Source organism: Hippopotamus amphibius, chromosome 13, assembly GCF_030028045.1.
Source record: "Hippopotamus amphibius kiboko isolate mHipAmp2 chromosome 13, mHipAmp2.hap2, whole genome shotgun sequence".
In the NCBI taxonomy this organism is placed as follows: Eukaryota; Metazoa; Chordata; class Mammalia; order Artiodactyla; family Hippopotamidae; genus Hippopotamus; species Hippopotamus amphibius.
The window spans coordinates 66,514,351-66,539,411 of record NC_080198.1 but is presented as its reverse complement, the minus strand read 5'-3'; the positions used below and the strand labels follow the sequence as shown (position 1 = coordinate 66,539,411).

Here is a 25,061-nt window from a genome sequence, read left to right as displayed (position 1 = left end):
TGACTGAGGTTAGCTGTAAATGTTAGGTTGATTTCTTGAGGCTCCTTCCTGTCTTCTAAAAAAACCCAGAAACATATAATTTCTCCAAATGTTTACTAAATTCAGGACACAGAGAGTGTTTATGAAGATTAATAAGATTAAAGAGAGAAAAACAGCTGCATGCACAATTTAAAAAATGAAATCAAAATGGCATTTAAGAAAAAAATTTTTTTTGGCTGCACCACACCGCATGTGGGATCTTAATTCTCAATTCCCTGAACAAGGATCAAACCCTTGCAGTGGAAGCACGGAGTCCTAACCACTGACCTTCCAGGGAAGTCCCAAAATGGCAGTTTTTAACCAGATATGGGGAGACGAGGAAGTCAAGCAACATGGCTCCTGAGAGATCAGTGCTCAACCTTCCTTCTGTTTCCAGAAACCTCTCTGAGGAAAGCTATTCTTTCTGCCAGTGGTGGAGGAGAGGACACCCTAAATGGAGCACATCTGCCCATCTCACATCCTTGCGAGCAAGCTGCCTTTTTTTTTTTTTTTTTTTCTTTTCTTTTTTTTAAACAGGGCTCTAGGTAGCCACAAGCCATCTTGAACGTGCTCTTCTTAACCTGTTTGTGTTTCTCCCCTTCTACATTATGATAATACCAGGAATGAAGTCAAAAGTCAGTGAAATCATTTGTCTACAGAAAGAGAACTTGAAGGTGTGACGTGCTGGAGCTGTGAGTTGCCACGCTTGAACAACTTCCTTTGTAAATAATAAAGCCTCCGAGAGTAATAATCAACCCCAGAGAAATAAAGCACCTTCAAAACAAAGTCCATCGAAGCAGTAGCAGGAGTTGCCCAGGAGGGCAGTTGGAGCCCAATCCCTTGAAGACAGCAGCTAAGCTGCAGCTGAAGGCACAGCCCGTGGGGAGGAAGTGGGGCAGTAACCAAGCCAGAGCCACAGCTGCTGAGCAGGAGACAGCCAAGGGCAGCAGAACGAGCTAGACCTCTGATGCTGGAACACGTGAATTCCACAACTACTCCACACTGGCTAGCTCCTGGGACCTTGCATAAGTGAGTTATTTTAATGGCTTCAGTTGTCTTATGTATATAATGGGAATAATAATAATACCTACCTCACAGCGTTGCATGAGGTTCAAATGTACAGCAAAGCACTTTGTAAACTGTGAATGAGGAAGGGCACTGGTATTTGTTGCGGCTGGAATTCTGCACATCTCACATCATCCTCACAATAACCCTATAAAGCTTTCTCTCTTTTAGGTGAGACAGTTATGGCTCCCAGTAATGAAGTGATTTATCCATGTTATTTTTTAATAAGCCTTAAGCCAGAATTCAAACCTAGGTCTAATGCCAAGGCTCCTTTCCTTACATTATGCTGCTCCTCACTGTATACAATGAGGTATTATTTGAAATCATTGCCAATCACTGTCTTGCATCCTAATAGCTTTAAGAGTCCATATTCAGGTCAAACAAAGAAGGTTTAAAAGGCTACCTTATTAAAGAGTAAGATGCAGGGTATTACAAATCTTGGAAATGCACATCTCTTTTAAAAAGTGAGAAGTTATATTGCACTAATCCTGGCTTTTTCCCCAGCATCAACCGAGAAAAAAATGCACTTTATGGAGGTAACATACTATCTTGTGGGCTCCCAGGCTATTACAGCTACAGACTATTTTCACAATTTCTAGGCAAAATTATATTTTAATCCCACACATTTGCTCCTATATGTTTCACTCCCTATTATTTGAGGTTCTGCCCATATCCTTCTGCCTCCTGTATCAATTTTACCTCTGAAAATTAAGTTCATGCTACTAAAGTGCTAGCATGGAACTCATCTTTGTTAAAATCAAAGTATGACTCAACCAGGACTCAACAACAAATCATTCTTGATTATTTATAAAAGGGAATATTTATGGTTAATATTTGGGGGTGCTCTTAAGCCTGTATCAATTTTATGATATTAAAGGGAAAATGATTATTTAGCCCAATCAAGAGTTTCTACAAATAAGAAGAATATGTTGGCGGTGAACTATATATACAACCAGGAGAGAAACATGAGAACTATTTAACTTCAGTACAACAACTGAGAAGCATGGAACACACACACAAAAACAAAGTGTTTTCTAACAATAACTTTTCTGTTTACTTTTAACAAGTTAAAGAAGTTTTTAGTTTGTTTGTTTTTCATTTGGTAGTTTACATGAAATTCTGACCAAAAACAAGGCATAGACTAAGTGACTTCTTGAAATATTATGAAGATATTAAGTATTAGTCTATGAAAGACTATGGAATGGACAGTTACTTTCAACATCTTCTAAGTTCACACATAAAAATTATTGAACAAACATCAAAAGACAAGGAGAAAGACAAAACGTTTATCTTCAGGTCTCAGTAAGCTTTGGATACCTACCCTGGACTTTGAGTTACCCATTCCCATTTCTATATCCTTCTGTAGCCTTCTCCTTCTGCATTTGGAAAAGTTAATGATCCGCATGATGAAATAAACAAATGACTTTGGACTAGGAACTAGACTGAAGGGTGGAGGTAATGTTTTTCCATCATCAAAATAAGATAACCAAAGTTTTGAGCGAGCAAACTTCCACTCTACGTCACTGTCATCCTGTGTCACAAAAATAGAAAAAAATATAACAACTGATTTCAAAAACTAAATATTCTAGTAATTGATTTCAGTAGGGTCTTACAATGAACCTACATTATGCTTTTGAAATAGAAAAGTGGCATATATACATTTATCTGTATGTAATCTGTATTGGGTTATATGATATTCTAAGTAATAGCACTTTTATGATACTCATTTAAAAATTTTTTCTCTTCTATATGCCTCTGTCTATACGCACCAAAATTTAACCAAAATTTCCTGTCCCCCATCCAAAAAACAAAGCATAGGCACAAGAAAAATTTAGGGTCAAGGAAGGATGAAAAGATTAATTCCTCCCTTCCTCCATGCCCCCCTCCAATCCTGCATATTCAACAACAGTTCTCCATTCTCCCTCCTCATCTACACCCATCCAAGCGAGGTCGTAGATATAGCATATTAGACTTCAAGGGCAAAGGAAAAAGATAGCAGCATTCAGATGAATTGCACGTTGGAGTTTATGTGTCTGCCATATGTATTCAAATGCCACAAAAGGCCCTCAGTGGCCTAATCCTGCCTTAATCTCCTTTTGTCCTCAGTGCTGCCCCCTGGTGGTGGGCATAAGCATTCTACCTGGTAGACAGAATGGAGAGAGGAAATGAAGCGGAGCCGGTCCAGGATTCGAAGAAATTGGCTCAGTCGTTTCACACTGCCCAGTCTGCCATTACCACACCCAAGCAGGTGTTCGGAGTACCAGTTTTATTCTCTGCAGGACCTAACTCCTGCTTTGAGAACACTATCTTATGCATTTCTAAAACACAGATAGAGACTCAGTGGACTTAACAAACGGTAAAGCACTAAAAATATACAGCACACTAAACTGGTGTACATAGGAAAACATATATACAGTGATGAAGAAAGGGACCAAATCAAGCCCAATCCAAAACAAAAATAAAGCGATTTCTAGAATACTAAAAATTCTGAGTAGACAAATTTAGAACATCAACATTTGCCAGACGTCTAGTAATTCCTCTACCTGGATCTTTCAGATGGTTGGCTTGCCAACGCAGGAGAGAATAACTTCCCTACGACCAATACTTCTTCTAGGCAATAATTCAGCAATATACCCTGAGAAAAGGCAGAGTGATGGTACATTCGTGGGAACCCCTGCTGTGCTCCTAGAAGATACTAGAAAGTGTATTACCACCTATCCAGATGGAAAACATGGAGAAAGGCCCTGCATGGGTCTAAGCTTCTTTGTTGACAAGAGCAGGAGCTCCACCACAGGGCACAAAAGCAGACGCAGTGTGCTATCAGAATGAAAAGGCAAAGACAGACACTGCGGGTGGGAAGCAGATTTACCTCAATTTCTTGATATGAGCTATTAATCATAGCGATAAGCATGTTGAGTAAAACGACCACCATTGTTACGTTGTATATTCCATACAGAACGTATCCAATATTCTCTATGAATTTGTGATCATATTTGAGCACAACGGAAGTCACTTCAGACAACCCAAATATTGACCAAAACAAAGTCTTGAAACTTTCTTCTACGCTGTTGAAAGAATAAGGTACACAGTAAACAAATGAACAGTTTTCAGAATGAACAAGTCAAAAGTAAAAACAAGTTAGGGTCTGAATACTGCACAGACGTAAAATGCTATTGCATTAAAATACCATCGTAGTACCCCAAGCGTAATTATTTCATTATATTTAGTAGAAAATTTTCTCTCAGGTTTTTAGGAACTGGTGATTAAATGGTACTGATGCTTAGTTTTTCTGTAAGTTATCATGAAGTGAAAATTTTTTGAGCTTGGAAGGGGAGAGCTGAAGTCATGCCCTGATACCCATTCCTTTCCCTTAGAAGGATGGAAGTTTGGGGTTTGATTTTGCAGGCGGTTTAGAAATTTAAATCAGATTTTCTGGAGTAGAACAAGTCAGGATTGAAATTACATACCCACTTCAAAAAAACTATGTACAAACATTCCTTGCAGCACGGCAGTAGGGAAGGATGAAAAATACCAAAATATCCATCAATAGAAGAGTAGGTAAATAATTCTGGTACATCTATAAATGGATTGCTATGCAGCCACTGGGAAAAAAATGAGACAGATCTAGCTTCATGTGTTTATATAAAATGATATCCAAGATGCATTATTAGAGAAAAAGAGATGTAGCAAATGTGAAACAGTCTACTATTTGAATAAAAAAGAGGTGGGTGTGTAAATTCTTATATTCTTGTTTATGCAAAAAATATCTCTGAAAGTATCCAAAAGAAATCATTGCCTCTGGACCTAAGGAGAACTAAGAGACTGGGGTCCAAGGCTGAGGAACGGGCCGGCTCTTCACTGTAGATACCGCTCTACATGAATTTTTCGCCACCAGAATGTATTACCCTACCTAAAATTTACACTTAAGTGATAGTGAAGAGAAGGCAACAGAATTAAAGATTCCTATTCTTTCCCCTCAATTTATATAATCTACTTCCTGATTCTTCCATCACAGCAATTAGCACTTAAGCCCTCATCAGACTAATTATCTACTTGCATCCCTTAAACGAAATATGCCAACTGAATTTGGCTGGTTTCGTCATGCAACCAAGTGGTAAATCTGATGTATGAACCATAAGAATAATCCTTACATTAAGCAATTACCTACATGTAGAATTCCAGTTAAAAGGAGGGTTTACAAGTAAGCCCTTTTTTTTTTCAAAGAAAAATGTATGGAAATAGTATTTTTTTGGTTTGTTACAACAGATTCTAAACAACAATTTTTATAGATTTGTAGGTTTTAATACTAGTTTATTCATTCATTCGACAAATATTGATGGAGCACCTATTATGTTGTAGAAACTGTGATAGACCCTAGGGATAGAGGGATGAATAGAAAGGTTCCTGTTCCTGTAGAGTTATTCTCGACTATGAAACATTTGATGGTGTGATGTTACAGCAGAGATGCTAAAGGAAGAATAAGAAAGACTATAGCCTTTTTGTTCCTGCCATGAATTTAACAGCATCACAAAATGCCCCCACTCCTTCCTCTTGCTCCTTTGCAAACCTTCCCACCTCTGACATTGGGAATACAGATTCTGGAGGCTCTATATGTATGCGGAGAGGGGTAGAATGAAAAGGAGAAGACACTGGCAGTTCCTGAGCTCCGACTATGGGCAAGAGGCTTTATATAAATTACCTTCCACATCCTCACAATGACCTGATTCAAACCTTATTGTGCTTATTTTAAAAACAAGGAAACTAACACTGAGAAATGTTAAGATACTTAACCAAAGCCCACAGTTAGAAAAGAGCAGACGTTGCATTCACATCCAGGTCTGCCTGATTTTCCAGCCTATGTTCTTTCCACTATATCGTGTTGCAGGTCCTCACACAAAACGGTGACAAAATGTATGTATAAGATGAGCTCTCACAGAGGTCAAAGGGGGTGCTACTGTGTGCAGGATCTCTCTGTCCTTTCCCCCCTGGGTCCAAACAGAATTTATTTTTCATTACAATAAATTGAGTTTCAGTTCTTTTTCACCCCTACGATCTGCTCTAGATTAACTATTTGGAAAAATTCACTTCAAAACAATTTAGATGCCTGGAAAGGCTTAATCTATTTTAGTCTACAGGGAACTTACTGAAGGACTAGTTTGTCTCCAGCTGCGGCATTACAGGGTACAGAAGGTACAAAGGGAGGCCTGGAGGACCTTCTGATCTCCTCACCTGGAAGGACCACAGTAAGGACAGAGGGCCTGCCTCCCTGACCAACAGCAATGGGTGACAGAGGATGGAAATGTGGATGTCTCCATGCTGAGGGAACTTAAAGGGACAAGAGCTAAGAAAGCTTACCCAAGGAAGAGTTCATGGGGAAGATAAGCCTCTAGTGCAGATGCCAGTATGACCAAAGGAAGGAAGTGGTACTACTGTACGGTAGACTGTACAATATTGAGCTATAACTTCTTCTTCCTCAACTCCCTGTACAGATTATTGATACATTGACCTAAAAGCCAATGCTCTTTTTTTGAAATAATAGTAATGGCTACAAAATGATGAAACTAAATTTAATGTCATACATAATATAAGAGATATGTAGTATTAAAAATTTGTTACCCAAGTCTCTTAAAATAGCTAGTTTTATCTAGGATTTTACTGAATTCTGATCTATTCTGTGATCAAAAATTCACTAAACTCAAAGAGATGAGCCTTTGGAGCAATGTGATCTCACACAAGCACTGTTTTTGGTTTTTGTTTTTTAGGTTTTCTCCATCCTTTTACTTTTTTTTTTTTTGAAGTACAGTTGATATACAATATTAAATAAGTTTCTGGTGTACAATAGAGTGATTCACAATTTTTAAAGGTTATATTCCATTTACAGTTATAATGAAATATTGGCTATATTTCCTGTGCTGTACAATACATCCTCGAGCCTATCTTGCACCCAACAGTGTGTACCTCCTACTCCTCCACCCTGTTGTTGCCCCTCCACTGGTAACTACTGGTTTGTTTTCTACATCTCTGAGTCTGCTTCTTTTTTGTTATATTCACTAGCTTGTGGTATTTTTTAGATTCCAACATATAAGTGATACCATACAGTTTGTCTTCTTTGTATGACTTATTTCAGTTAGCACACTCCAAGTCCATCCATGTTGCTGCAAATGGCAAAATTTCACTCCTTCTTATGGCTGAGTAGTATTCCACTGTATATATATATATATATATATATATATATATATATATATATACACACACACAATGGAATACTGGAAGGACCACAGCTTCTTTGTTCATGCATCTGTTGATGGACACTTAGGTTGCTTCCTTACCTTGGCAACTGAACCAAAGCTGCTATGAACATTGGGGTGCATTTACCTTTTTGAGTTAGTGTTTTTGTTTTTTTCTTGTATATGCCCAGGAGTGACATTTCTGGTCGTGTGGTAGTTCTATTTTTAGTTTTTTGAGAAACCTCCATACTGTTTTCCACAGTGGCTGCACCAATTTGCATTCCCAACAACAGTGTACGAGGGTTCCCTTCTCTCCACATACTAACATTTGTTATTTGAGGCACTAACTCTATTTAATGGATTTTTTTCTGCTCTTAAAACTGTCTTTATTACAATCATTGAAAAAAAATTTTATTGCTCCATCTAGACTTGTTAGAATTTCCCTTCATCATACCTTTTTTGGTAAAATGTTTTACTTACGTGGTAAAAGCAGCATTTACTTTAGCCCCAAGGTAGTAAGAATAAAGTATGAACATGCCAATCATAAAAGCAAGAAACACCATAATAAAGAGGACCATGAATTTGAATATGTCCTTCACAGTCCTTCCGAGAGAGATCTGTAAGGGGCCGAAGCTCTCGTTTGCAGGGAGGATGTAGGCGATCCGAGAAAAGCTGAGCACAACAGCTATGGCATAGAGACCTTCAGATATGATCTGAGGGTCAGAAGGGAGCCATTTATCTCTGGCTACAAGAAAAGAGAGAGAGATTAAAAATGGAACTTTCTATTCATTGCTAACTACGTGAAATACCTTAAAGAGGTCCTATCTTGTAGGTAGGTGGTTATTATCTCAGTGGAGACTACTCTACATTTAATTAACTGTCCAGGCACTATTTTTCATGTTAAACCAGAACCATATGAATTCTACATGCATATAGTTTCTTTTAATGGAGGAAACGCTACTATAAAGATACAAGGTTGACTTCACATTGAGCAGAAATAGAATAAAGGACAAAAGATGAAAAAAGAGGTGAAAATGCTTCATTAGAACTGACTGTGTCCAGGATGACAAAACAACTGACTTGACTCATTTGTCCCCTCAGCTACCATACTTATTGACCAGCTATTTTAGCATCTTATAGGCTCAATTAGCACAAGTCTTTTTTCCCCCATATTTCATGGGGAAACTAGTTCATCTAACAGTTTATGCAAGTAAAATGTCATATTACAAGAAGTGAGAATGTCACTGAATCACAATGGTGCTGTCAAAGTGATGTCTGAGCAACACCGCTGGTTCCTGGAAAGTGTAAAATGCTAGTGAGGTGCAAAAATCTTGGCTAAAGGTTCTAAATGAGGACCCCCAACACCCCTTACAAGGTCACCTTAGTAAGTTCACAGCAGACTATGGGATACTCATATGGGATACCCTGAAAGATCAGCGAAACACTATGTGGTAAATTCTGTGCGAACTGGGTCGCTCCCAGAAGGATGGTGCACTGCAGACATTTCCAACAACAACAAAAATGAGCATTTACTGAGTGCTTAATATGTACCAGACACTGTGCTTTCAATGACGCTATGGATCTGAGGTTATCAGTCTCTTCTTAAAGATGCAGAAACCAAGTCTTAGAAAGGTTAAACGCTTGATCAAAATCACAATGAGGAGTGAAACCTGAATTCACAAATTTCCCCCTAGATGATAGTCATTAGACACACACAAGTAAATTTCAATAAAGAGGTATTGAAATAGTCAAGGTGTATGTTACACACAAATACAGTCTAAGCTAATTCCTTAATTATAAGTGGTAATCATTTGCTCATTTGATCTGGCCTCCTTGGTGTATAAAAATCTTTGCTGGCTGACAATAAGAGATAATGTGTTTAAATTGTACAGTGTGTAAAACGTACACCTTCATTTTAGAGCAGGCACTCAGCCTTCAGTAATGTTCACATGTGTCTGGTACATATCACAATGTAATGATACTTATCAAGAGTTATTCCTCACAGTCAGAATGCATTTGAACTCTGGGCCTGACTTTCTGTATCTGTAAAAAGAGGGTTAGACAATAATTGCTAACGTCTCTTCCAGGTTTAAGATTTTGCAACGATACGAAAATTTGCTCACTGCGGCTCCCCAGTTTGGCCTTAAGGGAAGGGAAGCTAACATTTCTTAACATTGGTTTGCGGTGGGCAAGGAAGGCATCAGTATCCATGCACACCTGATGTCACTGAGGGCTCCTGTTCTCATGATCTAGAGAAGCCTGGCATGAACTCCATCCCACGTTGTAGGAGCACAACATCCTCCCCAGCATTTCTGCTGGTTCTGCAAAGCTTATGTTCTCACTGTCACGTTAGCGCCTATTTCCTGCCTCTGCTGAATTTTTGTTCACTTCCCTTGTATAGCAGTTTAGCACCTTTTATTATTTTATCTCCTCCAACCTAGGCTCTCAGGGACTCATCTTCCACATCAAGCAGTTTAGTAAGCTACCCCCCCCCAATTAAAGACAATTTCATGTCCTAAGATATATAAGAGCAACAATGCTGTTAGGCTTAAAGGTAATTTTCTCCCACCTTGCAATACCTCCTTGTTATGGATGTGAAAACTGAGGCACGGGGAAGTAAATTGATTTGAACAAAATCACACAACAAGAGAGAGGCAGTGCCTTGATATGAATCAGTTTTATACAGCTCTAAAGCTCATGCTCTCTCCACCGTCTCTACCCTTTCAACACACATCTTGTACTAAACATACTCTTTGTTGGCATTTCCTTCCAAAATGTGGTTGTAATACCCTTCCTGAGACAAAAGAGGGCTCTGCAGCTAATAACTTACCATAAGTGAAATACTGTATCTCTGGTGGAAGTGTAACTTCACTGAGGTCGCTCTCTTGGACGTAACTGTCCACATACTGTTGTGCTTTTGTTGCCTGAAGGAAAGCCAGGAATCTGGCTGTGAAAGCAGCGATGAAGATGGAGAGCATCCCGAAGTCTAGGACGTTCCACAACTGCAAAATGTATTCCCTGGGTCCTTCCAGCCAGAGCTCCTTACACTCAGACCACATCATTCCTGTCACAAGACACACAGATTACAGACGAGCGTTTACAGCTTGGATTCAGAAGGTATTATTTTGTCCACCATCCGTCCCCACCTATAAAATGCCCCACATGTAAAGCACCCCACCAGGCACGATAAAGCACTGACGGACTACAGCTCACCGAGGTGCTGGGCAGAGTTAAATGGAAGAAGCAGCTTTGACTGAAGGAATGATTTGCTCCACCAAGTTGGATTTTGGTGAAATATAGTTCTACATGTGGCACAAGAAATGGTACTACTCTTATGGAGGGTAGCACAGGAGGGACAGAAGGAAATAAGCAAGGAAGTCTCTTCACATCAAGTGATTTTGGCCCATGAAACACTTGGCAGAGAGGAGAAAATTCATCTTTATAAAATGACAATGGTTATTTATCAAGTCACAGTGATTACTGGAGAAATAAGCCCCTGAGAACCCAACTATACACTTTTAACAAGAACAGTTTTCCAATTCTCCAATCCTTACCCTCATTTCTCTACCCTCTCTCTTCATTTCAGCTTCATGCTGAGAAGGTGAGGAATGTCATTGGAAAAAGAAGAAACCCTTAGCAGGAGGCCCTATGACATTATGAAGAAACTGAAAGCAGAAATGCCGTTCTGGGAGAAGCGGACAAAATATGCCAATCTAACACCTTGTCCTCTCCCCTAAGTAAGGGGAAAATATTGTAGAGTTTTAAAAAGAAATGTAGCATCTCAAAATAAAATTCATAAAATAATTAATTGACTCAGGTTAAGGCTACAGGAATGAATGAAGAGGAGAACCAACCCAGGAACTGAGAAGATTAATAAGAAACACGCTGGGTGAAATAGACAGAATATACAAAAATGACTTTGGATTAGTGATCAATAAATAAACTGGTTTCAATCTCCATTTTTTTTTCTCATATTGCTTAAAACTTTTACTTTAACATAGCTTTTCAAAATGGGCTATTGTGAGGTGAAGTAACAAACACTGAAAATGGAAACTTTCCTTAAAAAAAAAAACCACCTCTGAAAGTAAAGCAATGTTTTTTAATCACCAGTTAATAGCCACTGGGTTATTTCAGAACTATTGCAATCAAATATTTGATCATCCCAGTGAGTCACGTTTTAAAAATTGCATTGTATTCAATAATTGAAGTAGGATTTCTGAAATATGGTATATTAATGAGTTATCTTACTCATAAAATTTTGTTTAGTGTTAAGGGATACCTTTCAGCATTATCAGGCCATGAAAATCATTCCAGGATTTGCTATTCTGCTCATCTTACAATGAGGATAATGTCACTGCATAATGGACCATAGCATTTTAAATAGAACGTGGCAATCATCATATAGGTGCTCTTTTTGGTAGAAACTAGAATACTCAATATGAAAGGCTTACCAAGAACCCAGACCATAATCAGCATCTCAGTCCACGTGAACTGGGTGGTTTTCACCCTGAAGATCTGTTTGGGATAGTCAATAACAGTGATATTTGGCAACGTGGTGATTCCTTCGAATCTGTCTGAGGCGTTGAACACAAGCAGGCCCAGAAAGATGATGAAAGAAGCGGCGTGTGCCACGAACTTCATGAAAGGGCTTCGCAGCATCTTCCCCAGCTGTGAGAAGGCAAAAAATAAAACAGATGAAAAACAAAACCTTTTACTTTAGGAAATCTGGCTTCCACTTACGAAAACTATTCAGGATTAAAAAAAAAAAAAAAGATAAAATGAGAACACTCTCAAAATTCTGCTTTTGTTTCCGAAGAGCTATGCATTGTGAAAATTACTGCTTTTAGAGGATGTGTCCTCTAAGAATAATGTAAGAAGTCTTCAAACCTCATTGTTTCTAAATATCCAGTTTGTCTTAGGATATACTTCATTCACAGAGGCATCTCTGAAACTTACAAGGCATATACTGGTTATTCTTATTTTTACACGAAAGACTATGCAGTGTCAGGTTTTTAGAGTCTAGGAAAAGAAACTCCGAATTTGTAATGTGTAATTCTTTATAATTGAAATGTTACGATGTGTTTGTAGCACATTACAAACCCTTTGAAGATTAAAAAAAAACTTACTACTACAGAAGTAAATTTCTGTTCTCACTTCTAAATATTCCAAAATCAATTTGTACTTTGTATGATATAAAAAAGGGCATAAAATATTATAATTAACATAAGTATTTCATGTTACTATCTAATAAGAGCAGACAGATACACAATAATTAAAACCTCTAAGTAGGTTAACTTAATGAAAAGTCATCCCTGGGTTTGGAAATCATATAGTACAAAAGCATGTTTAAAGTTCACTTTGTAATGATTCTAAGGTAACTCTTTTTAAATCCCATGTGATATAATGTCCTTAAAAGCCCTATGTTCTAGTAGAAATGAAAAACAACTCCTCCTGTCCCAAGGGTGTCTGCAGTCTAAGAATTAGGTACATTTGGTTGATTTATCAGATAAGTTCCTTATTCTGCATACCCAGACCCTACTTTCAAACTCAGTCTGTGACCTTAAAAAGTACCAAGGTTCACATTTAAAAGACTGTAACTTCAAACAAATGTTTTTGCCTGTCCAGAACCTTAATTTGATGTCAACAAATAACCAAAGAATGTCAAGCATTTCTGGAATTGGACATGAATGCACACAAACAAATGTCACATTTTCCATGTTAGATACAGAAAAATAAACGACACATTAACACGTCACAGTGCTGTTCCACACTGCGGGAGCCCATCCAGAGCACACAGGGATTTGGGGGGAGCTGCCAAGTCTGTTTCTCCTAAAGGGGGATCTTTGAAAATGTTAAATAACATGGAAAAAAATGGGATACATGTGGAGAATTCTTACTATATTGTCCTTTCACCACAGGATAAGTGCTATATGCCCACAGGTATAAATGTGGGCTCCAGAAACAACTCAGTTTCCTTTCCCTTCTCTGCTGGGCAGAGCTCACTACATCATTAGCTGCACTTTTACAAGTGAAGAGAAAAAAAGAACAGACTTCAAGATGCCTACTTCAAACCCAATATGTTTTAACTGAGTAAGCTGCCCTAAGAGACAAACATGTATAAACCTGAACTTTCCAATTCATTTCCCCCCCGGAAGGGAAATTATTTGTGTGGGATGTGATTTTTGCTTTAATGCATGCTCTCTCCTTATTTATAGTTTTTAAGTCTTTAGTGTTTATGTATTAGCAGAATCTTAAGGTATTTCTCCATGATACATAACAAAGGAACTTAGTTGAGTTATCAAAATCGATCAAAATGATAACCTTTCTGCCTTAAACTGCATGGGCAGCTCAACGATGAAGTGAGCTGGATAATATTCTCACACATATATGGGTTGCAGAGGAGGACTCTGCAGGGGGTGACAGCTGTGCCGGAGAGATGACTGATTTCCAAGGTCAACTGTGAGTGCCCTTTACTCCTTTTGCTGGAAACTGCCTCTGATTTAAACAAAACCAGATTTTGGAATATAAAAACAGGATTAAAGGATCTCAGAACCACTTCTTCTCCCTGGCAGTGCCCGTTATTAACCTAATCCAGATTCTGTTAGCATGACTCCTATTCCTTTCCACATCTTGTTTAGAGACGATCTCAGGCACAATTAAATTGACTATATACTGGCACAGTTGAGAGAGAGAGAGAAAGGGAGTGAACAAAATGATTCGAACAAAACTAAATAGAGGAACAATCTAAAAAACCCAAAGCCCCCAAAGCCAAATTCTACATTTTATAGACTCTCCTGAAGGAACAAAGGGTTAGGGGAACCTGACATGTGCTTTCTTGAAGACTTTGCATTAACACCACTATTCACAACCGTGCTTAATCCACCCAGCCTCGGATCTTTTTGAAAGGTTCAACCGAGCTGCCCTTTCAGTTCTCAGGATAACTGTTTCTTGGAACCACTGCGGGAGGGTTATTTCTCTTCTGTAGGCCAGCTTGGTGGACTCTCTATTTATTAAGCAGGCAACAGGACTGCCACAATTGCTACTTCATTTAAGCTACTTTTCCTCTGCCTACCATGGGGGTTTTATCTTAAAAGCCTAAGTATTATATGCCTGCAAATATGATCTATCCCTATAGTACCAAATCCTTTTTCATCCTTTATTTGAACTGATCCAGTCATTAAAAAGCAGAATTTGTGTTCTTGAGTCAATTAACATTCAGGGTAAAACTGATAAGAGCCTTAAGTAGGAAGCTTTTTCCTTTTTCATCCTCAAAGGACATGGTACACCAACCACAGAGGAAATGGGGGTGGAAAAGCCGGTACCCTGCTGCAAGGTGCGATCCAGTAGCCGATGGCAAGGAACGGAAGGCCCAAGGCCACGACCAGCACCACCAGACACTTGATAGCTACCGTCTGTTCCCGCAGGCCTGAGAGGTTCTCGTACCAGATTGTCAAGAGCTGCTGCTGGCAGTTGGGGTGAGCCACGAACTGTTAGTCAGGAGAGAGAGAGAGGGAGAAAGAGAGGTAGGTTACCATGCCATTGTCAACAGCTCGGCTACCCAATGCATGTGCATCCTAAAGATATTAATGCGTGTTTTTCCAGAACATAGGCACTGGAAGTTTCTGGTAATATTCTTTACCTTCCCTCTATTTTTCAAAATTGCTTCAGAACTATTACAAGAACTAAAGTGGAAACATGAGGGTAAAACTGATGTCCTTAATCACAGTGCTTTCTCTCCATATTCACAGACTCCTGTCTGGAATCTGGGTGGCATAAGCTCTCCTCTGTGGAAACGTTTCCCATCTTGCTGTCTGCCAGCTTACTTGCATTCAGTTCAAAATGGAGAAGAAAATAGTTATTTGGTTTATTGGATACTATAGCTAAAAGAGAAATGTGTTATTATTTCACGAGCAACTCCTAAAATGCTACGTCTATGAAAAGTATATACACGATATGTCCTAGGTGTATTATGTCCTACCACAGCAAACACACAAAAGATCTGCAAAAACTCAATGCACCTCCAAGTATTATGCTTGATCCACATTTGCTCTGCTTCTAGGAACTGGCATCAAATATCACTTCCTTCCTATTTTAGTAAGCTGTACTCTTTTTGTTGCTTTCTCTATCACAGGTCAAAAAAACACAAACATTTATCTCTATCAATTCTTTTATAACTGCAGCTCTAATCAGGAAAAAAATGAGCTGATTATACTTATTTTAGCCCTGCTGTTTTATTTTATTATTTTGTTTTATTTTATTATTTTATTTTTGCCATCTGATTTTGTTAAGTCCTCTGCCTGCATCTATTTAGAAGGACTGGGATTTCATTAAGGTCCTGTCTATATTCAGGTAGCAGGATTTATTTGTAGTCAGGCTTATGTAAAAAGACCCCTATGTCAAAAAGTACCCATTTGTAGCTGGATATGCCTTTCTTTGAATGGCCAGGTGCACTTTGCCCAAGCTTGGGAATTATTCAGGGTCATTCCCAAATCAACTATGAATGTCAACATATTTTTAAAAAAATGTGTTTAGCAACACAAAAATCAAGGTATCATTGTCTTCTATAAAATGTAATAAACAACAAAGGACATGTTAGGAAGTACCCATGAAATGTCTTTGCAAATTCTAAGAGGCAAAGAAAGCAGCTGCGGTTCCCACTAGGCAAAGCGTTCAACCTGAATCAAGCTCTAGTTAAGGATCTGGATGCTTCTCAGCAACTCTAGGCAATTCCTCAAGTTACTGGCTATTTATCAATAGCCTACCTACGAGAAAATGAACAGGATTCCACATAGTGGTGTATAGTTTCCCATCAGCTGTTCTAACTAAAAAAAAAAAAAAAAAAAAAGAAAGAAAAAACAAAAATAAAACCTCATCCCCCAGGGTGGGCGGCAGAGGCACAATTTCCCCCAAATTCCCACTCTTCCCACCAGTATGCAGCCACGCTCTGGGACGTCCATGGACTTTGCTCTGACAGCTGCCACCACTGTGCAGAAGGAAAACCTGAAAATCCATTGGCAGAGGTGGTGAGGATGAGCTTGCAAATATCAGGTTTGAAATACTTAATTGAATTTTTTTTCCAATAATACAAACTAGTAGGATTTGGGAGATTGAAAGTACGAAAAAGAAGGTGCTATTTTTTTCTCATTTGACAAGCTCAATGTGAAAAAGCATATTTTATCTTGTAAGTTCCTTTTAATTCAGTTATAAAAATCCCAGGTCCTGAGGCTCATGGGTCATTGCTAGCCGCTAAATATATATTAGATCTTCTTTCCAAATTCAAGATTCTGTCACTCTTCCAAAGTTCTGATTTTTGAAAACAGTATTTCAAGATCAATACAGCCATTATTTGAATTCATGGTGAAGTATAATTAAGGTTGAAGGCTTCCTGGGGTCTTAGGTAACAATTTCCTAGAATTCTTGCTGAGAATGTCTCCAAACTTCCACTTCTGCCCCTGTACTCTATTGGATCATTACCTTCCTGCTTCACCCCTCCCTCCATGTTAAAAATCTTCATCCCCTCTACGGTTCTTAAATGTCTGTCTCATTCATTCATTCATTCTTCAAAATGTCATAAGCCCCTCCTACACGGCAGGCAAGTGTTAGGTATTTGATACAAGAAGACGAAAAGGGAAGCATCAGTTTTGCAGTAAGTGATAAGTGGTTCCTGTACTAGGGCACACAGTAAGCTCCACATAAATGTGAAAAAGTTATTATAATGGAGACTTGGATTCCATATGCCTGCGTAGATAATTCATCAGCGTTTAAAGCAGTCTTAATTTGATGTTGGTCCAAATGTCTTGGTGTTCGGAGGATCTCCATTTGTGAGAAGTTGGATAGACATAAATAAAAGGCAGAGTCCTGTGAGTCCTGCCAGGCTCAGCTTCGGAACAGGAATGGTGCAGTCAGAGAAATTTACGGGCAGACCATACAATGTCATCAGATCAGATTACCACTTGGGAAGTCAACATGCACTTGTTTATAGGCCAAGGGTTTCTGTCCAACAGAAAATCCATGTGAAGTTAAGAGACACTTGGACACGCGTCCATATGAAATTGAGGGACAAATTTCCCTTTTGTGGGTGTCCAGCCTTTCTTAGGTTTTAAACTCCTGAGTACAGGAACATTAATATTGTAGTATGACTCCCTCATTTTGTTCTTCCTTCTTGAGCTAATCTTTAAATTTGAATCTTTAAATGCTTTATGGCATTGATTATACTGTATAAAGTTTACAAAGCTCTCAAAGACTTGCTGGATATCAATTCTTTCCAGGAACTTCCCTGGTGGCACAGTGGTTAAGAATCTGCCTGCCAATGCAAGGGGACACAGGTTCGATCCCTGGTCTGGGAAGATCTCACATGCCTTGGAGCAACTAAGCCCGTGTGCCACAACTACTGAGCCCACAGGCCCGCTCGCTTAGAGCCTGTGCTCCGCAATGAGAAGCCCGCACAACACAACGAAGAGTAGCCCCTGCTCGCCACAGCTAGAGAAAGCCCATGTACAGCAACAAAGACCCAACGCAGCCAAAAATAAATAAATAAGCAAACAAATAAATAAATTAAAAAAAATCCTTTCCATGTGGCATCACATAATGATCAATCTTTGACTTGGTATGACTTGTACAATTCAGTGTAAACACAATACATGTTAAACACTAGCCAAAATCATCGTGTTTGCACTTCACTTGTTATACTTTAAAATTCAGCGTGGCAGGTGTATCTCCTATACTGCTAATTCTACCCTCTTTTTAACTGAGATCATAATACAGCACCACATGGCATCTGTTCATTCCTTTTAATCCATGGAAAGCAAACACAGATATTTTCTTCCGATGATTTAAAATCCTAATACAAGTACACAAGGAACATTTTCAAAAAGAAAATAAAACCAGTATAATAGTAGCAAGTGAGGGCAAAAGAGCTAATCCCTCTAGGAGATGAGTTTTGCTCTTTTCAATGACTTCAAAATAGGGCAGTAACCTTTATCTCTTAAAACTGTTTTACCTCCGAAAAAATCTCCTATGTTGCCACACCAGTCACAGCCAGCTGGATAAAATTTGTATGCTGTTTCCTAACTTCAGTGGACCAACAAATTGAAACCATTACAGAGATAATACACTTATTTGAGGTTTTCTGATTTAAAGGGAAAATACTTGACATACAAGAAAATCTCAATCTTTCAATGGAACAAAACTATCAGAGCATAGAGAACAAATTTTATTCCCTGCCAAATGACTGATAGATTGTAAACAGAACCACCAATCAGGACAGTTGATAAACTTCAACTTAAAAAAAAAATTCATGTTACACTGTCTTTTTATCAAAATAACTTTTCCAAGAACTATCTTCATGGGAATATTGTTGTACAAAAACATGACAGGAACACTATGTTTTTGTTTTTAATGACATTGCTGGAGCCACAGTTTACAATATTTAAAAGAAAATATTCTTGTGAATAAAAACTAGATCATTCATCTTCTCTTTAAAGTTCTTTGAATTGTGAAATATAAACTGAAAAGTCCACTTTGTTGCACAGCAGAGACTGGCACAACATTGTAAATCAACTATACTTCAACAAAAAATAAAATAAAACAAAAACCCAAAACTTACATTGTACACGTTTTCTGGATTTCAGATCCACTGAGTGCAAAATGCTATCACCGAGAGCTAACCCATCGTTACACCTCGGTGCCTGAGCACAAACATGGCAGAGGTCGTTCAGTGCAGGACCCATTCCCGCGCCAGCCGGCACGTGCACCCTAAAGTCTCTGCAGTGGATTTACCACTCTTTCATTGCACTGCTAAATTTCTGGGCTTTCTTTGCACATTTTCTGCATAAACAGTGAATAGTTTTATGTGTCTATACTGCTGCATGTCTCTTTTCCAGATGATCTTTCTACAGTTAAACCTAATTCCACTCTGGAGGAAATAGAGCAAGGAGGGAGAACTCAGGAAAGGTTCTCCTCTTTCTCCAGAGCTCAGTTTTCCAGATTTGATGGTCCACCCAGTTCTAGTACTTTTTATCTTTGTCAAGGGCTTTCTTACAATAGACAGAGCTCACTTGAGATAGGTAGGACTCCCATCATCTCTATGGCGGGAGTGGGTTGCTATTCTCCTCAAGTCGGAGAAGATAGAGGTACAGTCATAATTGGAGCTCAGGACTTTTGGGAGGCAAATAGTCCATTATTCTAATTGCAAAATAACACATGGTTTTGCCTAAAAGTTAATTTTCTTGTACTTGTTTTCAAAAAACCAAATCTCACCCTCCACTCTACTCCATTCTCTTTTGTACAATAATGTGGGTACCTCTACAAACAGTAATAGCATTTACTATTTTTCTAGTTCTATTATTTACCTTAGAGACCCCGGAGAAGTGACTCTGGGATGAATAATCAACAGCCACTCTGTGATAGAAGACACATTGTTGTTTTTTCCCCACTCGTAGCACCTGATTTCTCATTTCACCAACAGCACTGAGGACTGTAATTTTTTATTCTTTAATAATTTGTGTGAGGGGAGATGTTGTATGTTAGCATGCATTTCTTTTGTTAATAGAGGGTTTGAAATTTTTATTTTATTTTATTTTATTTTATTTTTGAGGGTTTGAAATTTTTAAATATGTTTGTTAGCCATTTGAATTTTCTTTTCTGTGAACTTCCTATCCAAGGCTTTTGCTTATTTTTCTACAGGGCTCTGGAACTTTTCCCTATAAATTTGTTTGCGTACTTCAGCTATGAAGAATATCAATCCTCTGTAAGTTATAGTACAGAAAATTTTTTTCCCAGTTTGCTCTTCACTGTTTTTGTTTACGATCTTTTTAAGTTGCATGTGGTCAACTTACATGTTTGTTTTCTATTTCTTCCACTGCTTTTATATTGAAAAATCCTTTCCCACATAAGCATTAAATTCATGTTCAGGCCTCTCCTATTCAGATCTTTTACATTTTGTTGACTAACTGTCATTGAATTTCTAAGGCCTGGGGTGAACTTATGATTATCCCTAAGGAAGACCTGAGCCCTGGGAACACTGAGCCCAGAAAGAACCCAAGAAGAAGACTCAGAATCAGAATTGGGAGTAGATCTTGGGCAGATGGCAGAAAAGACTTCCTGAGTTTCTTATGGGACCTAAACAATTTAACATTACATAAAATTGGTTTCTTTGATGGAATTATGGGTTGATTTGAACAAATACAAGTTTATTAAATTCTCAGGGGAGAAAAATTCCATAACACATAAAGTATCTTGAAATCCCAATGCTATGCATGTAGCTATGGGCTACTTCAGTGCCACAGTGGGTAGGGTTCATGAGTCATTATAACCCAAGAAGTTATTTTATACTTGGGGACTAGAAATGAGATTATGGAAAAAGGAAGCAGCAGAAGTGGATGAGGGTATTTTTCTCTTTGCTAGATGGAGATGGGTGAGTGCTGAGTGAAGAATGAAGGAAGCCTTGCAGAGAAAGAAAGAAAGAGGAACTGGGGCTTTGGGGGGGCATTCCAGAATAAAGTTCTTATATACATTTATTGGGTGAAGATTCCAAATCAAAGATTTTAACTAATATTCCTTTTATAGCGTAAAACAGACAAAAACAGAAATACTTGCAAAGTTCTAAATCTCCTTTCAGTTCCAAATACATTTTGTTGTTGTTGTTTCCTAGTAGTTGACTGACAGCAAATTTATTATTAATTGACACCTCATACCTTGCAACCTACACATCGATTTATTTAAAATTAATATGCAAGAAGACATTCATTCTGCAAGACAGTTTGGTTAACAGAAGCACATCTGTAAATGAGCTGTCTCTGCTAATATGACACTTTCAAAGCGATGATAAAGAACCAGTGACAACTGAAATCAATTCTCTCCTCTCAGGTGCTAGAGAAGAGATGCCTATTGCAAGATCTGTGAATAAATGTCCAGACAGTCTTCTAAAAACAGTTTAATACCAATCTTATTCAAAACTATCTTTTTCTTCCAATACAGCAAAACTTCAACTAGCAAGAATGCTCTGCGAGGAGGGCAGTTGAGCCAATTCATTTACCTCGTAAACTGACAATTCCTTGAAAAGCTATTTTACTTCAATATTTAGAGAGAAACTTCACATTTCACTATCTTACTAAGTAGAGGGGAGATCTGTCATTAATGGCTGGCTATAATCTTCTGAACACTACAATGTGGAAGTTCTCTACATTGTGGTAGAATGGTGTATGTGTGTACACACACATAAACACACACACACACAGAGGGAGAGAGAGAGAGGTTCTGCTATCTCCACTTGCTGCTAGAGTGCAAACACTGGCCTAGGTTCCACTGGTCAGAGGCATATGTGCAGACCTCTGATCTGGAAGAGGCCTTTTTGGAAGGCAGGACTCAGGGCATCCTTTCTGTTGGTAGGGAGCTGGCCATCTGCAGCAGAGGCAGAATTGTCCTGTTTGGGCCACAGAAACTCTCTTACCAGGTCAGTTCTGGGCCTGGTACTGGGCAAGGTTTCTGCAAGCACAGCGTAGGAAAGTTTGTTCCTCCACCTCTCCTAAGGATTCTGTGAGCCTAGTATATTCCTTACTACTTTCCTTTCTGTTTACACTGGCTATGGTCTACCACTAAGGACCAGAACCAGCATAATAAATATGAAACGTCTTTGATGACTAAGAACTGAACTTAAGACTCATCATTCTGAGAACGAATTTTCAAATGCAGACATGAGCTTAGCTAATACTTACTGAGCAATCACCATGTCCTATGCCTGTACTAATTACTTTACTTGTATTAGCTCGTGGAATCCTTAAAACACCTGAAACAGTAGTTGTCCCCACTATCAATGAGTGGAACAAGGTTTAGACTGATCACGTGACTGGCCCTGTCACACAGAGAAGACAAGTCAGGACTTGAACTCTAGCGAGTTGGCTCCAGGGCCTGCCCTCTTAAGCACTGCAGGAAGGAGACAAGATTCCATTGCATAGATTGACCAGTTCATGAAACCACATCTATTCCTGACAACAGCTTACTTTTTTGTGATTTAAAGTATCAGTACAAAAACTTAAGTTACATAAAATATATATAAGTGATTAGATTCTGGATAACTGAGATTTTTATCATAAGGGAAACATCATAACTACAGTTCACATGAATTATTTCAAAGCTCAATACAAGTAGCAAATACATACACAGAACAGTTCTATCTGCAGTAAGCAGAGTAAGAAAGTAATCATAATTTTCATTTTTGGCAACTGCATAAAATTCCATAGCTGTGTGATCTTAGACACATCATTTAAGCTTGGTGAACCTCAGTTTCCTTATAGAATAGAAATCTCATCATTGAACACCTATTTTATGAAATGGATAATAACAAACACTTATTGCAAGATTAACATGAGAATGTAACAGTGCCTTACAAAAATGTATACGAGTAACAGATTTTATTATCATTAACCAGTTTACAAAGTTCTTTTGCATATCTTAATGCACTGAAATCCCACCAATACCATGAAATAAATAAGAGGTATTATTCTCCTTTTATCGGAGGAAAATAAAATTTAAAGAAGTTTTATGGGACTTCCCTGGTGGTGCTGTGGTTGAGAATCTGCCTGCCAATGCAGGGGACATAGGTTGAGTTTGATCCCTGGTCTGGGAAGATCCCACATGCCGCGGAACAACTAAGCCCACGTGCCACAACTACTGAGCCTGTGCTCTAGAGCCCAGGAGCCACAACTATTGAGCCCATATGCCACAACTACTGAAGTATGCGTACCTAGAGCCTGGACTCCACAACAAGAGAAGCCACTGTGATGAGAAGCCTATGCACCGCACTCCCTGCAACTAGAGAAAGCCCGCATGCAGCAATGAAGACCCAATGCAGCCAAAAATAAATAAAAAATTAATTAATTAAAAAAAAGTTTTATGACTTATCCAAGGCCCCACAATGGATAAAAAGTGGAAAGGATTGTGCTAGATACTTGACTCACAACTTTACCACAATATTTCAATTAATCTCTTTCATGAAGGAAAAAAATTTTTTTAACAATAACATCTATTATTTTTATTATTTAAAAATTTTTCCTGGGATTATGGCATAGTTGATATTACATGTTTACTCCAATATGGAGCTGGATGAAAGTAGGGCACTCACCTTTTTGACTTCATACTTAATGGCAAGTTTGACACGACTCAGTGAAGCTTTATGCCTGTGCATCTCCAGAGTCTCTGCTGATTCCAGATCCCCATTCAGAATGGCTTCTACCTCTTCTGAGTCTCGGCAGAGATCCAGCACACCCACTACAAAGTCTTTGCATTGCATGGAGAGCTTGCGATAGTCATTCTAAGAACAAGAGGTTTAGAGTTTAATACAGAGAATGTGCTTTAATTCAGTGGAAAGTGTCTAGGGGTTTTGTGAATTACAAAAAGTCTCCCTGCCTCTGCGTAGGAAGTTGCAGCCCGCAGGTGGATGTAAGGTTTGTTGAGTTAGATACCGGCTGGATTTGCACCCACCTACCCCCTTAGCCAGGACCTTCTACAACCTGAACAACCATATGAGACAGTTCTGAAAATGGTGTGCATGTAAGTGACTGGTTTATATTAAGAGATGTTGGCTAAGTGCTAATGCTGAAAGACCAAAGCATCAAAAAGAGTTGTATCTCTCTTGTACAGATAAACAATAGTTTTCTTAAAGCCCAAATAAAACCATTTCTACAATGAAAATTCTTTAAATTAAGAGCCAATTTGGACTTCCCAGGTGGTGCAGTGGTTAAGAATCCACCTGCCAATGCAGGGGACATGGGTTCAAGCCCTGCTCTGGAAAGATTCCACATGCCACGAAGCAACTAAGCCCATGCGCCACAACTATTGAGCCTGTGCTCTAGAGCCTGTGAGCCACAATTATTGAGCCCGTGTGCTGCAACTATTGAAGCCCATGCGCCTAGAGCCCATGCTCCACAACAAGAGAAGCCACTACAATGAGGAGCCTGTGCACCACAATGAAGAGTAGCCGCTGCTTGCATCAAGTAGAGAAAGCCTGTGTGCAGCAACGAAGACCCAACGCAGCCAATAAATTAAATTAATTAACTAATAAATTTTAATGTGATGATTCTCTCTTTAAAAAAAAAAAAGAGGCAATTTGACATAGAAGATTGACTGTACGTGAAAATAACCCGTCTGGAAGCTACTACAGAGCACAGGGAGGTCAGCTTGATGCTTTGTGAAGACCTAAAGGGGTGGGATAGGGAGGCTCAAAAGGGAGGGGATATGGGGATGTATGTATACATGTGGCTGATTCCCTTTGTTGTACAGCAGAAACTGACACAATACTGTAAACCACACAGTACTCCAATAAAGATTAAAAAAAAGAAAGAAAGAAAATAACCCATCTGGTTTACTCTCCATTGCCTTATTGGGGACAGTGCTTCTTAAACTGCAGTGCTCAGACCAGCAGCATCAGTACACCAGGACACCTGTCAGATGTGTAAATTCTCAGCCCCCACCCCAGATGTCCTGATTAGAAATTGACGATGAGGGCCAGCAATCTGTGTTAACACACTCTCCAGGTGTTTCTGATACACATCTATGTTTGAGAATGACGGTTTACAGTGAAGACAAAAATAAGGATAGGTACTAACATGGAGGGCATTCTTTCTTGTTTGTCTGAAGGGCACATTATCATGTCCCGCAGAATTTCTAGAGAGAGAGACATGTCTGACTACATGGAATTGAACTCTCAAGGGTTGCAGAATATCAATACCTGAGAGAAAAATGTTCAGGCCACTG

At 38.8% G+C, this 25,061-nt stretch overlaps 1 protein-coding gene across 1 annotated transcript in view; it reads right to left on the bottom strand.

Moving 5' to 3' along the window:
* The window catches only part of TRPC3 (transient receptor potential cation channel subfamily C member 3), a 61,833-nt gene that overhangs the window by 19,904 nt on the left and 16,868 nt on the right, over positions 1 to 25,061 (bottom strand). Inside the window, exons 3-9 of the mRNA XM_057705508.1 lie at positions 23,431 to 23,619; positions 14,633 to 14,797; positions 11,762 to 11,978; positions 10,141 to 10,374; positions 7,791 to 8,055; positions 3,953 to 4,148; positions 2,405 to 2,614 (exon numbers count right to left, since the gene is read on the bottom strand). Of these exons, the coding sequence (XP_057561491.1) occupies positions 2,405 to 2,614; positions 3,953 to 4,148; positions 7,791 to 8,055; positions 10,141 to 10,374; positions 11,762 to 11,978; positions 14,633 to 14,797; positions 23,431 to 23,619 (1,476 nt within the window). The remainder of the gene's footprint in view (positions 1 to 2,404; positions 2,615 to 3,952; positions 4,149 to 7,790; positions 8,056 to 10,140; positions 10,375 to 11,761; positions 11,979 to 14,632; positions 14,798 to 23,430; positions 23,620 to 25,061) is intronic.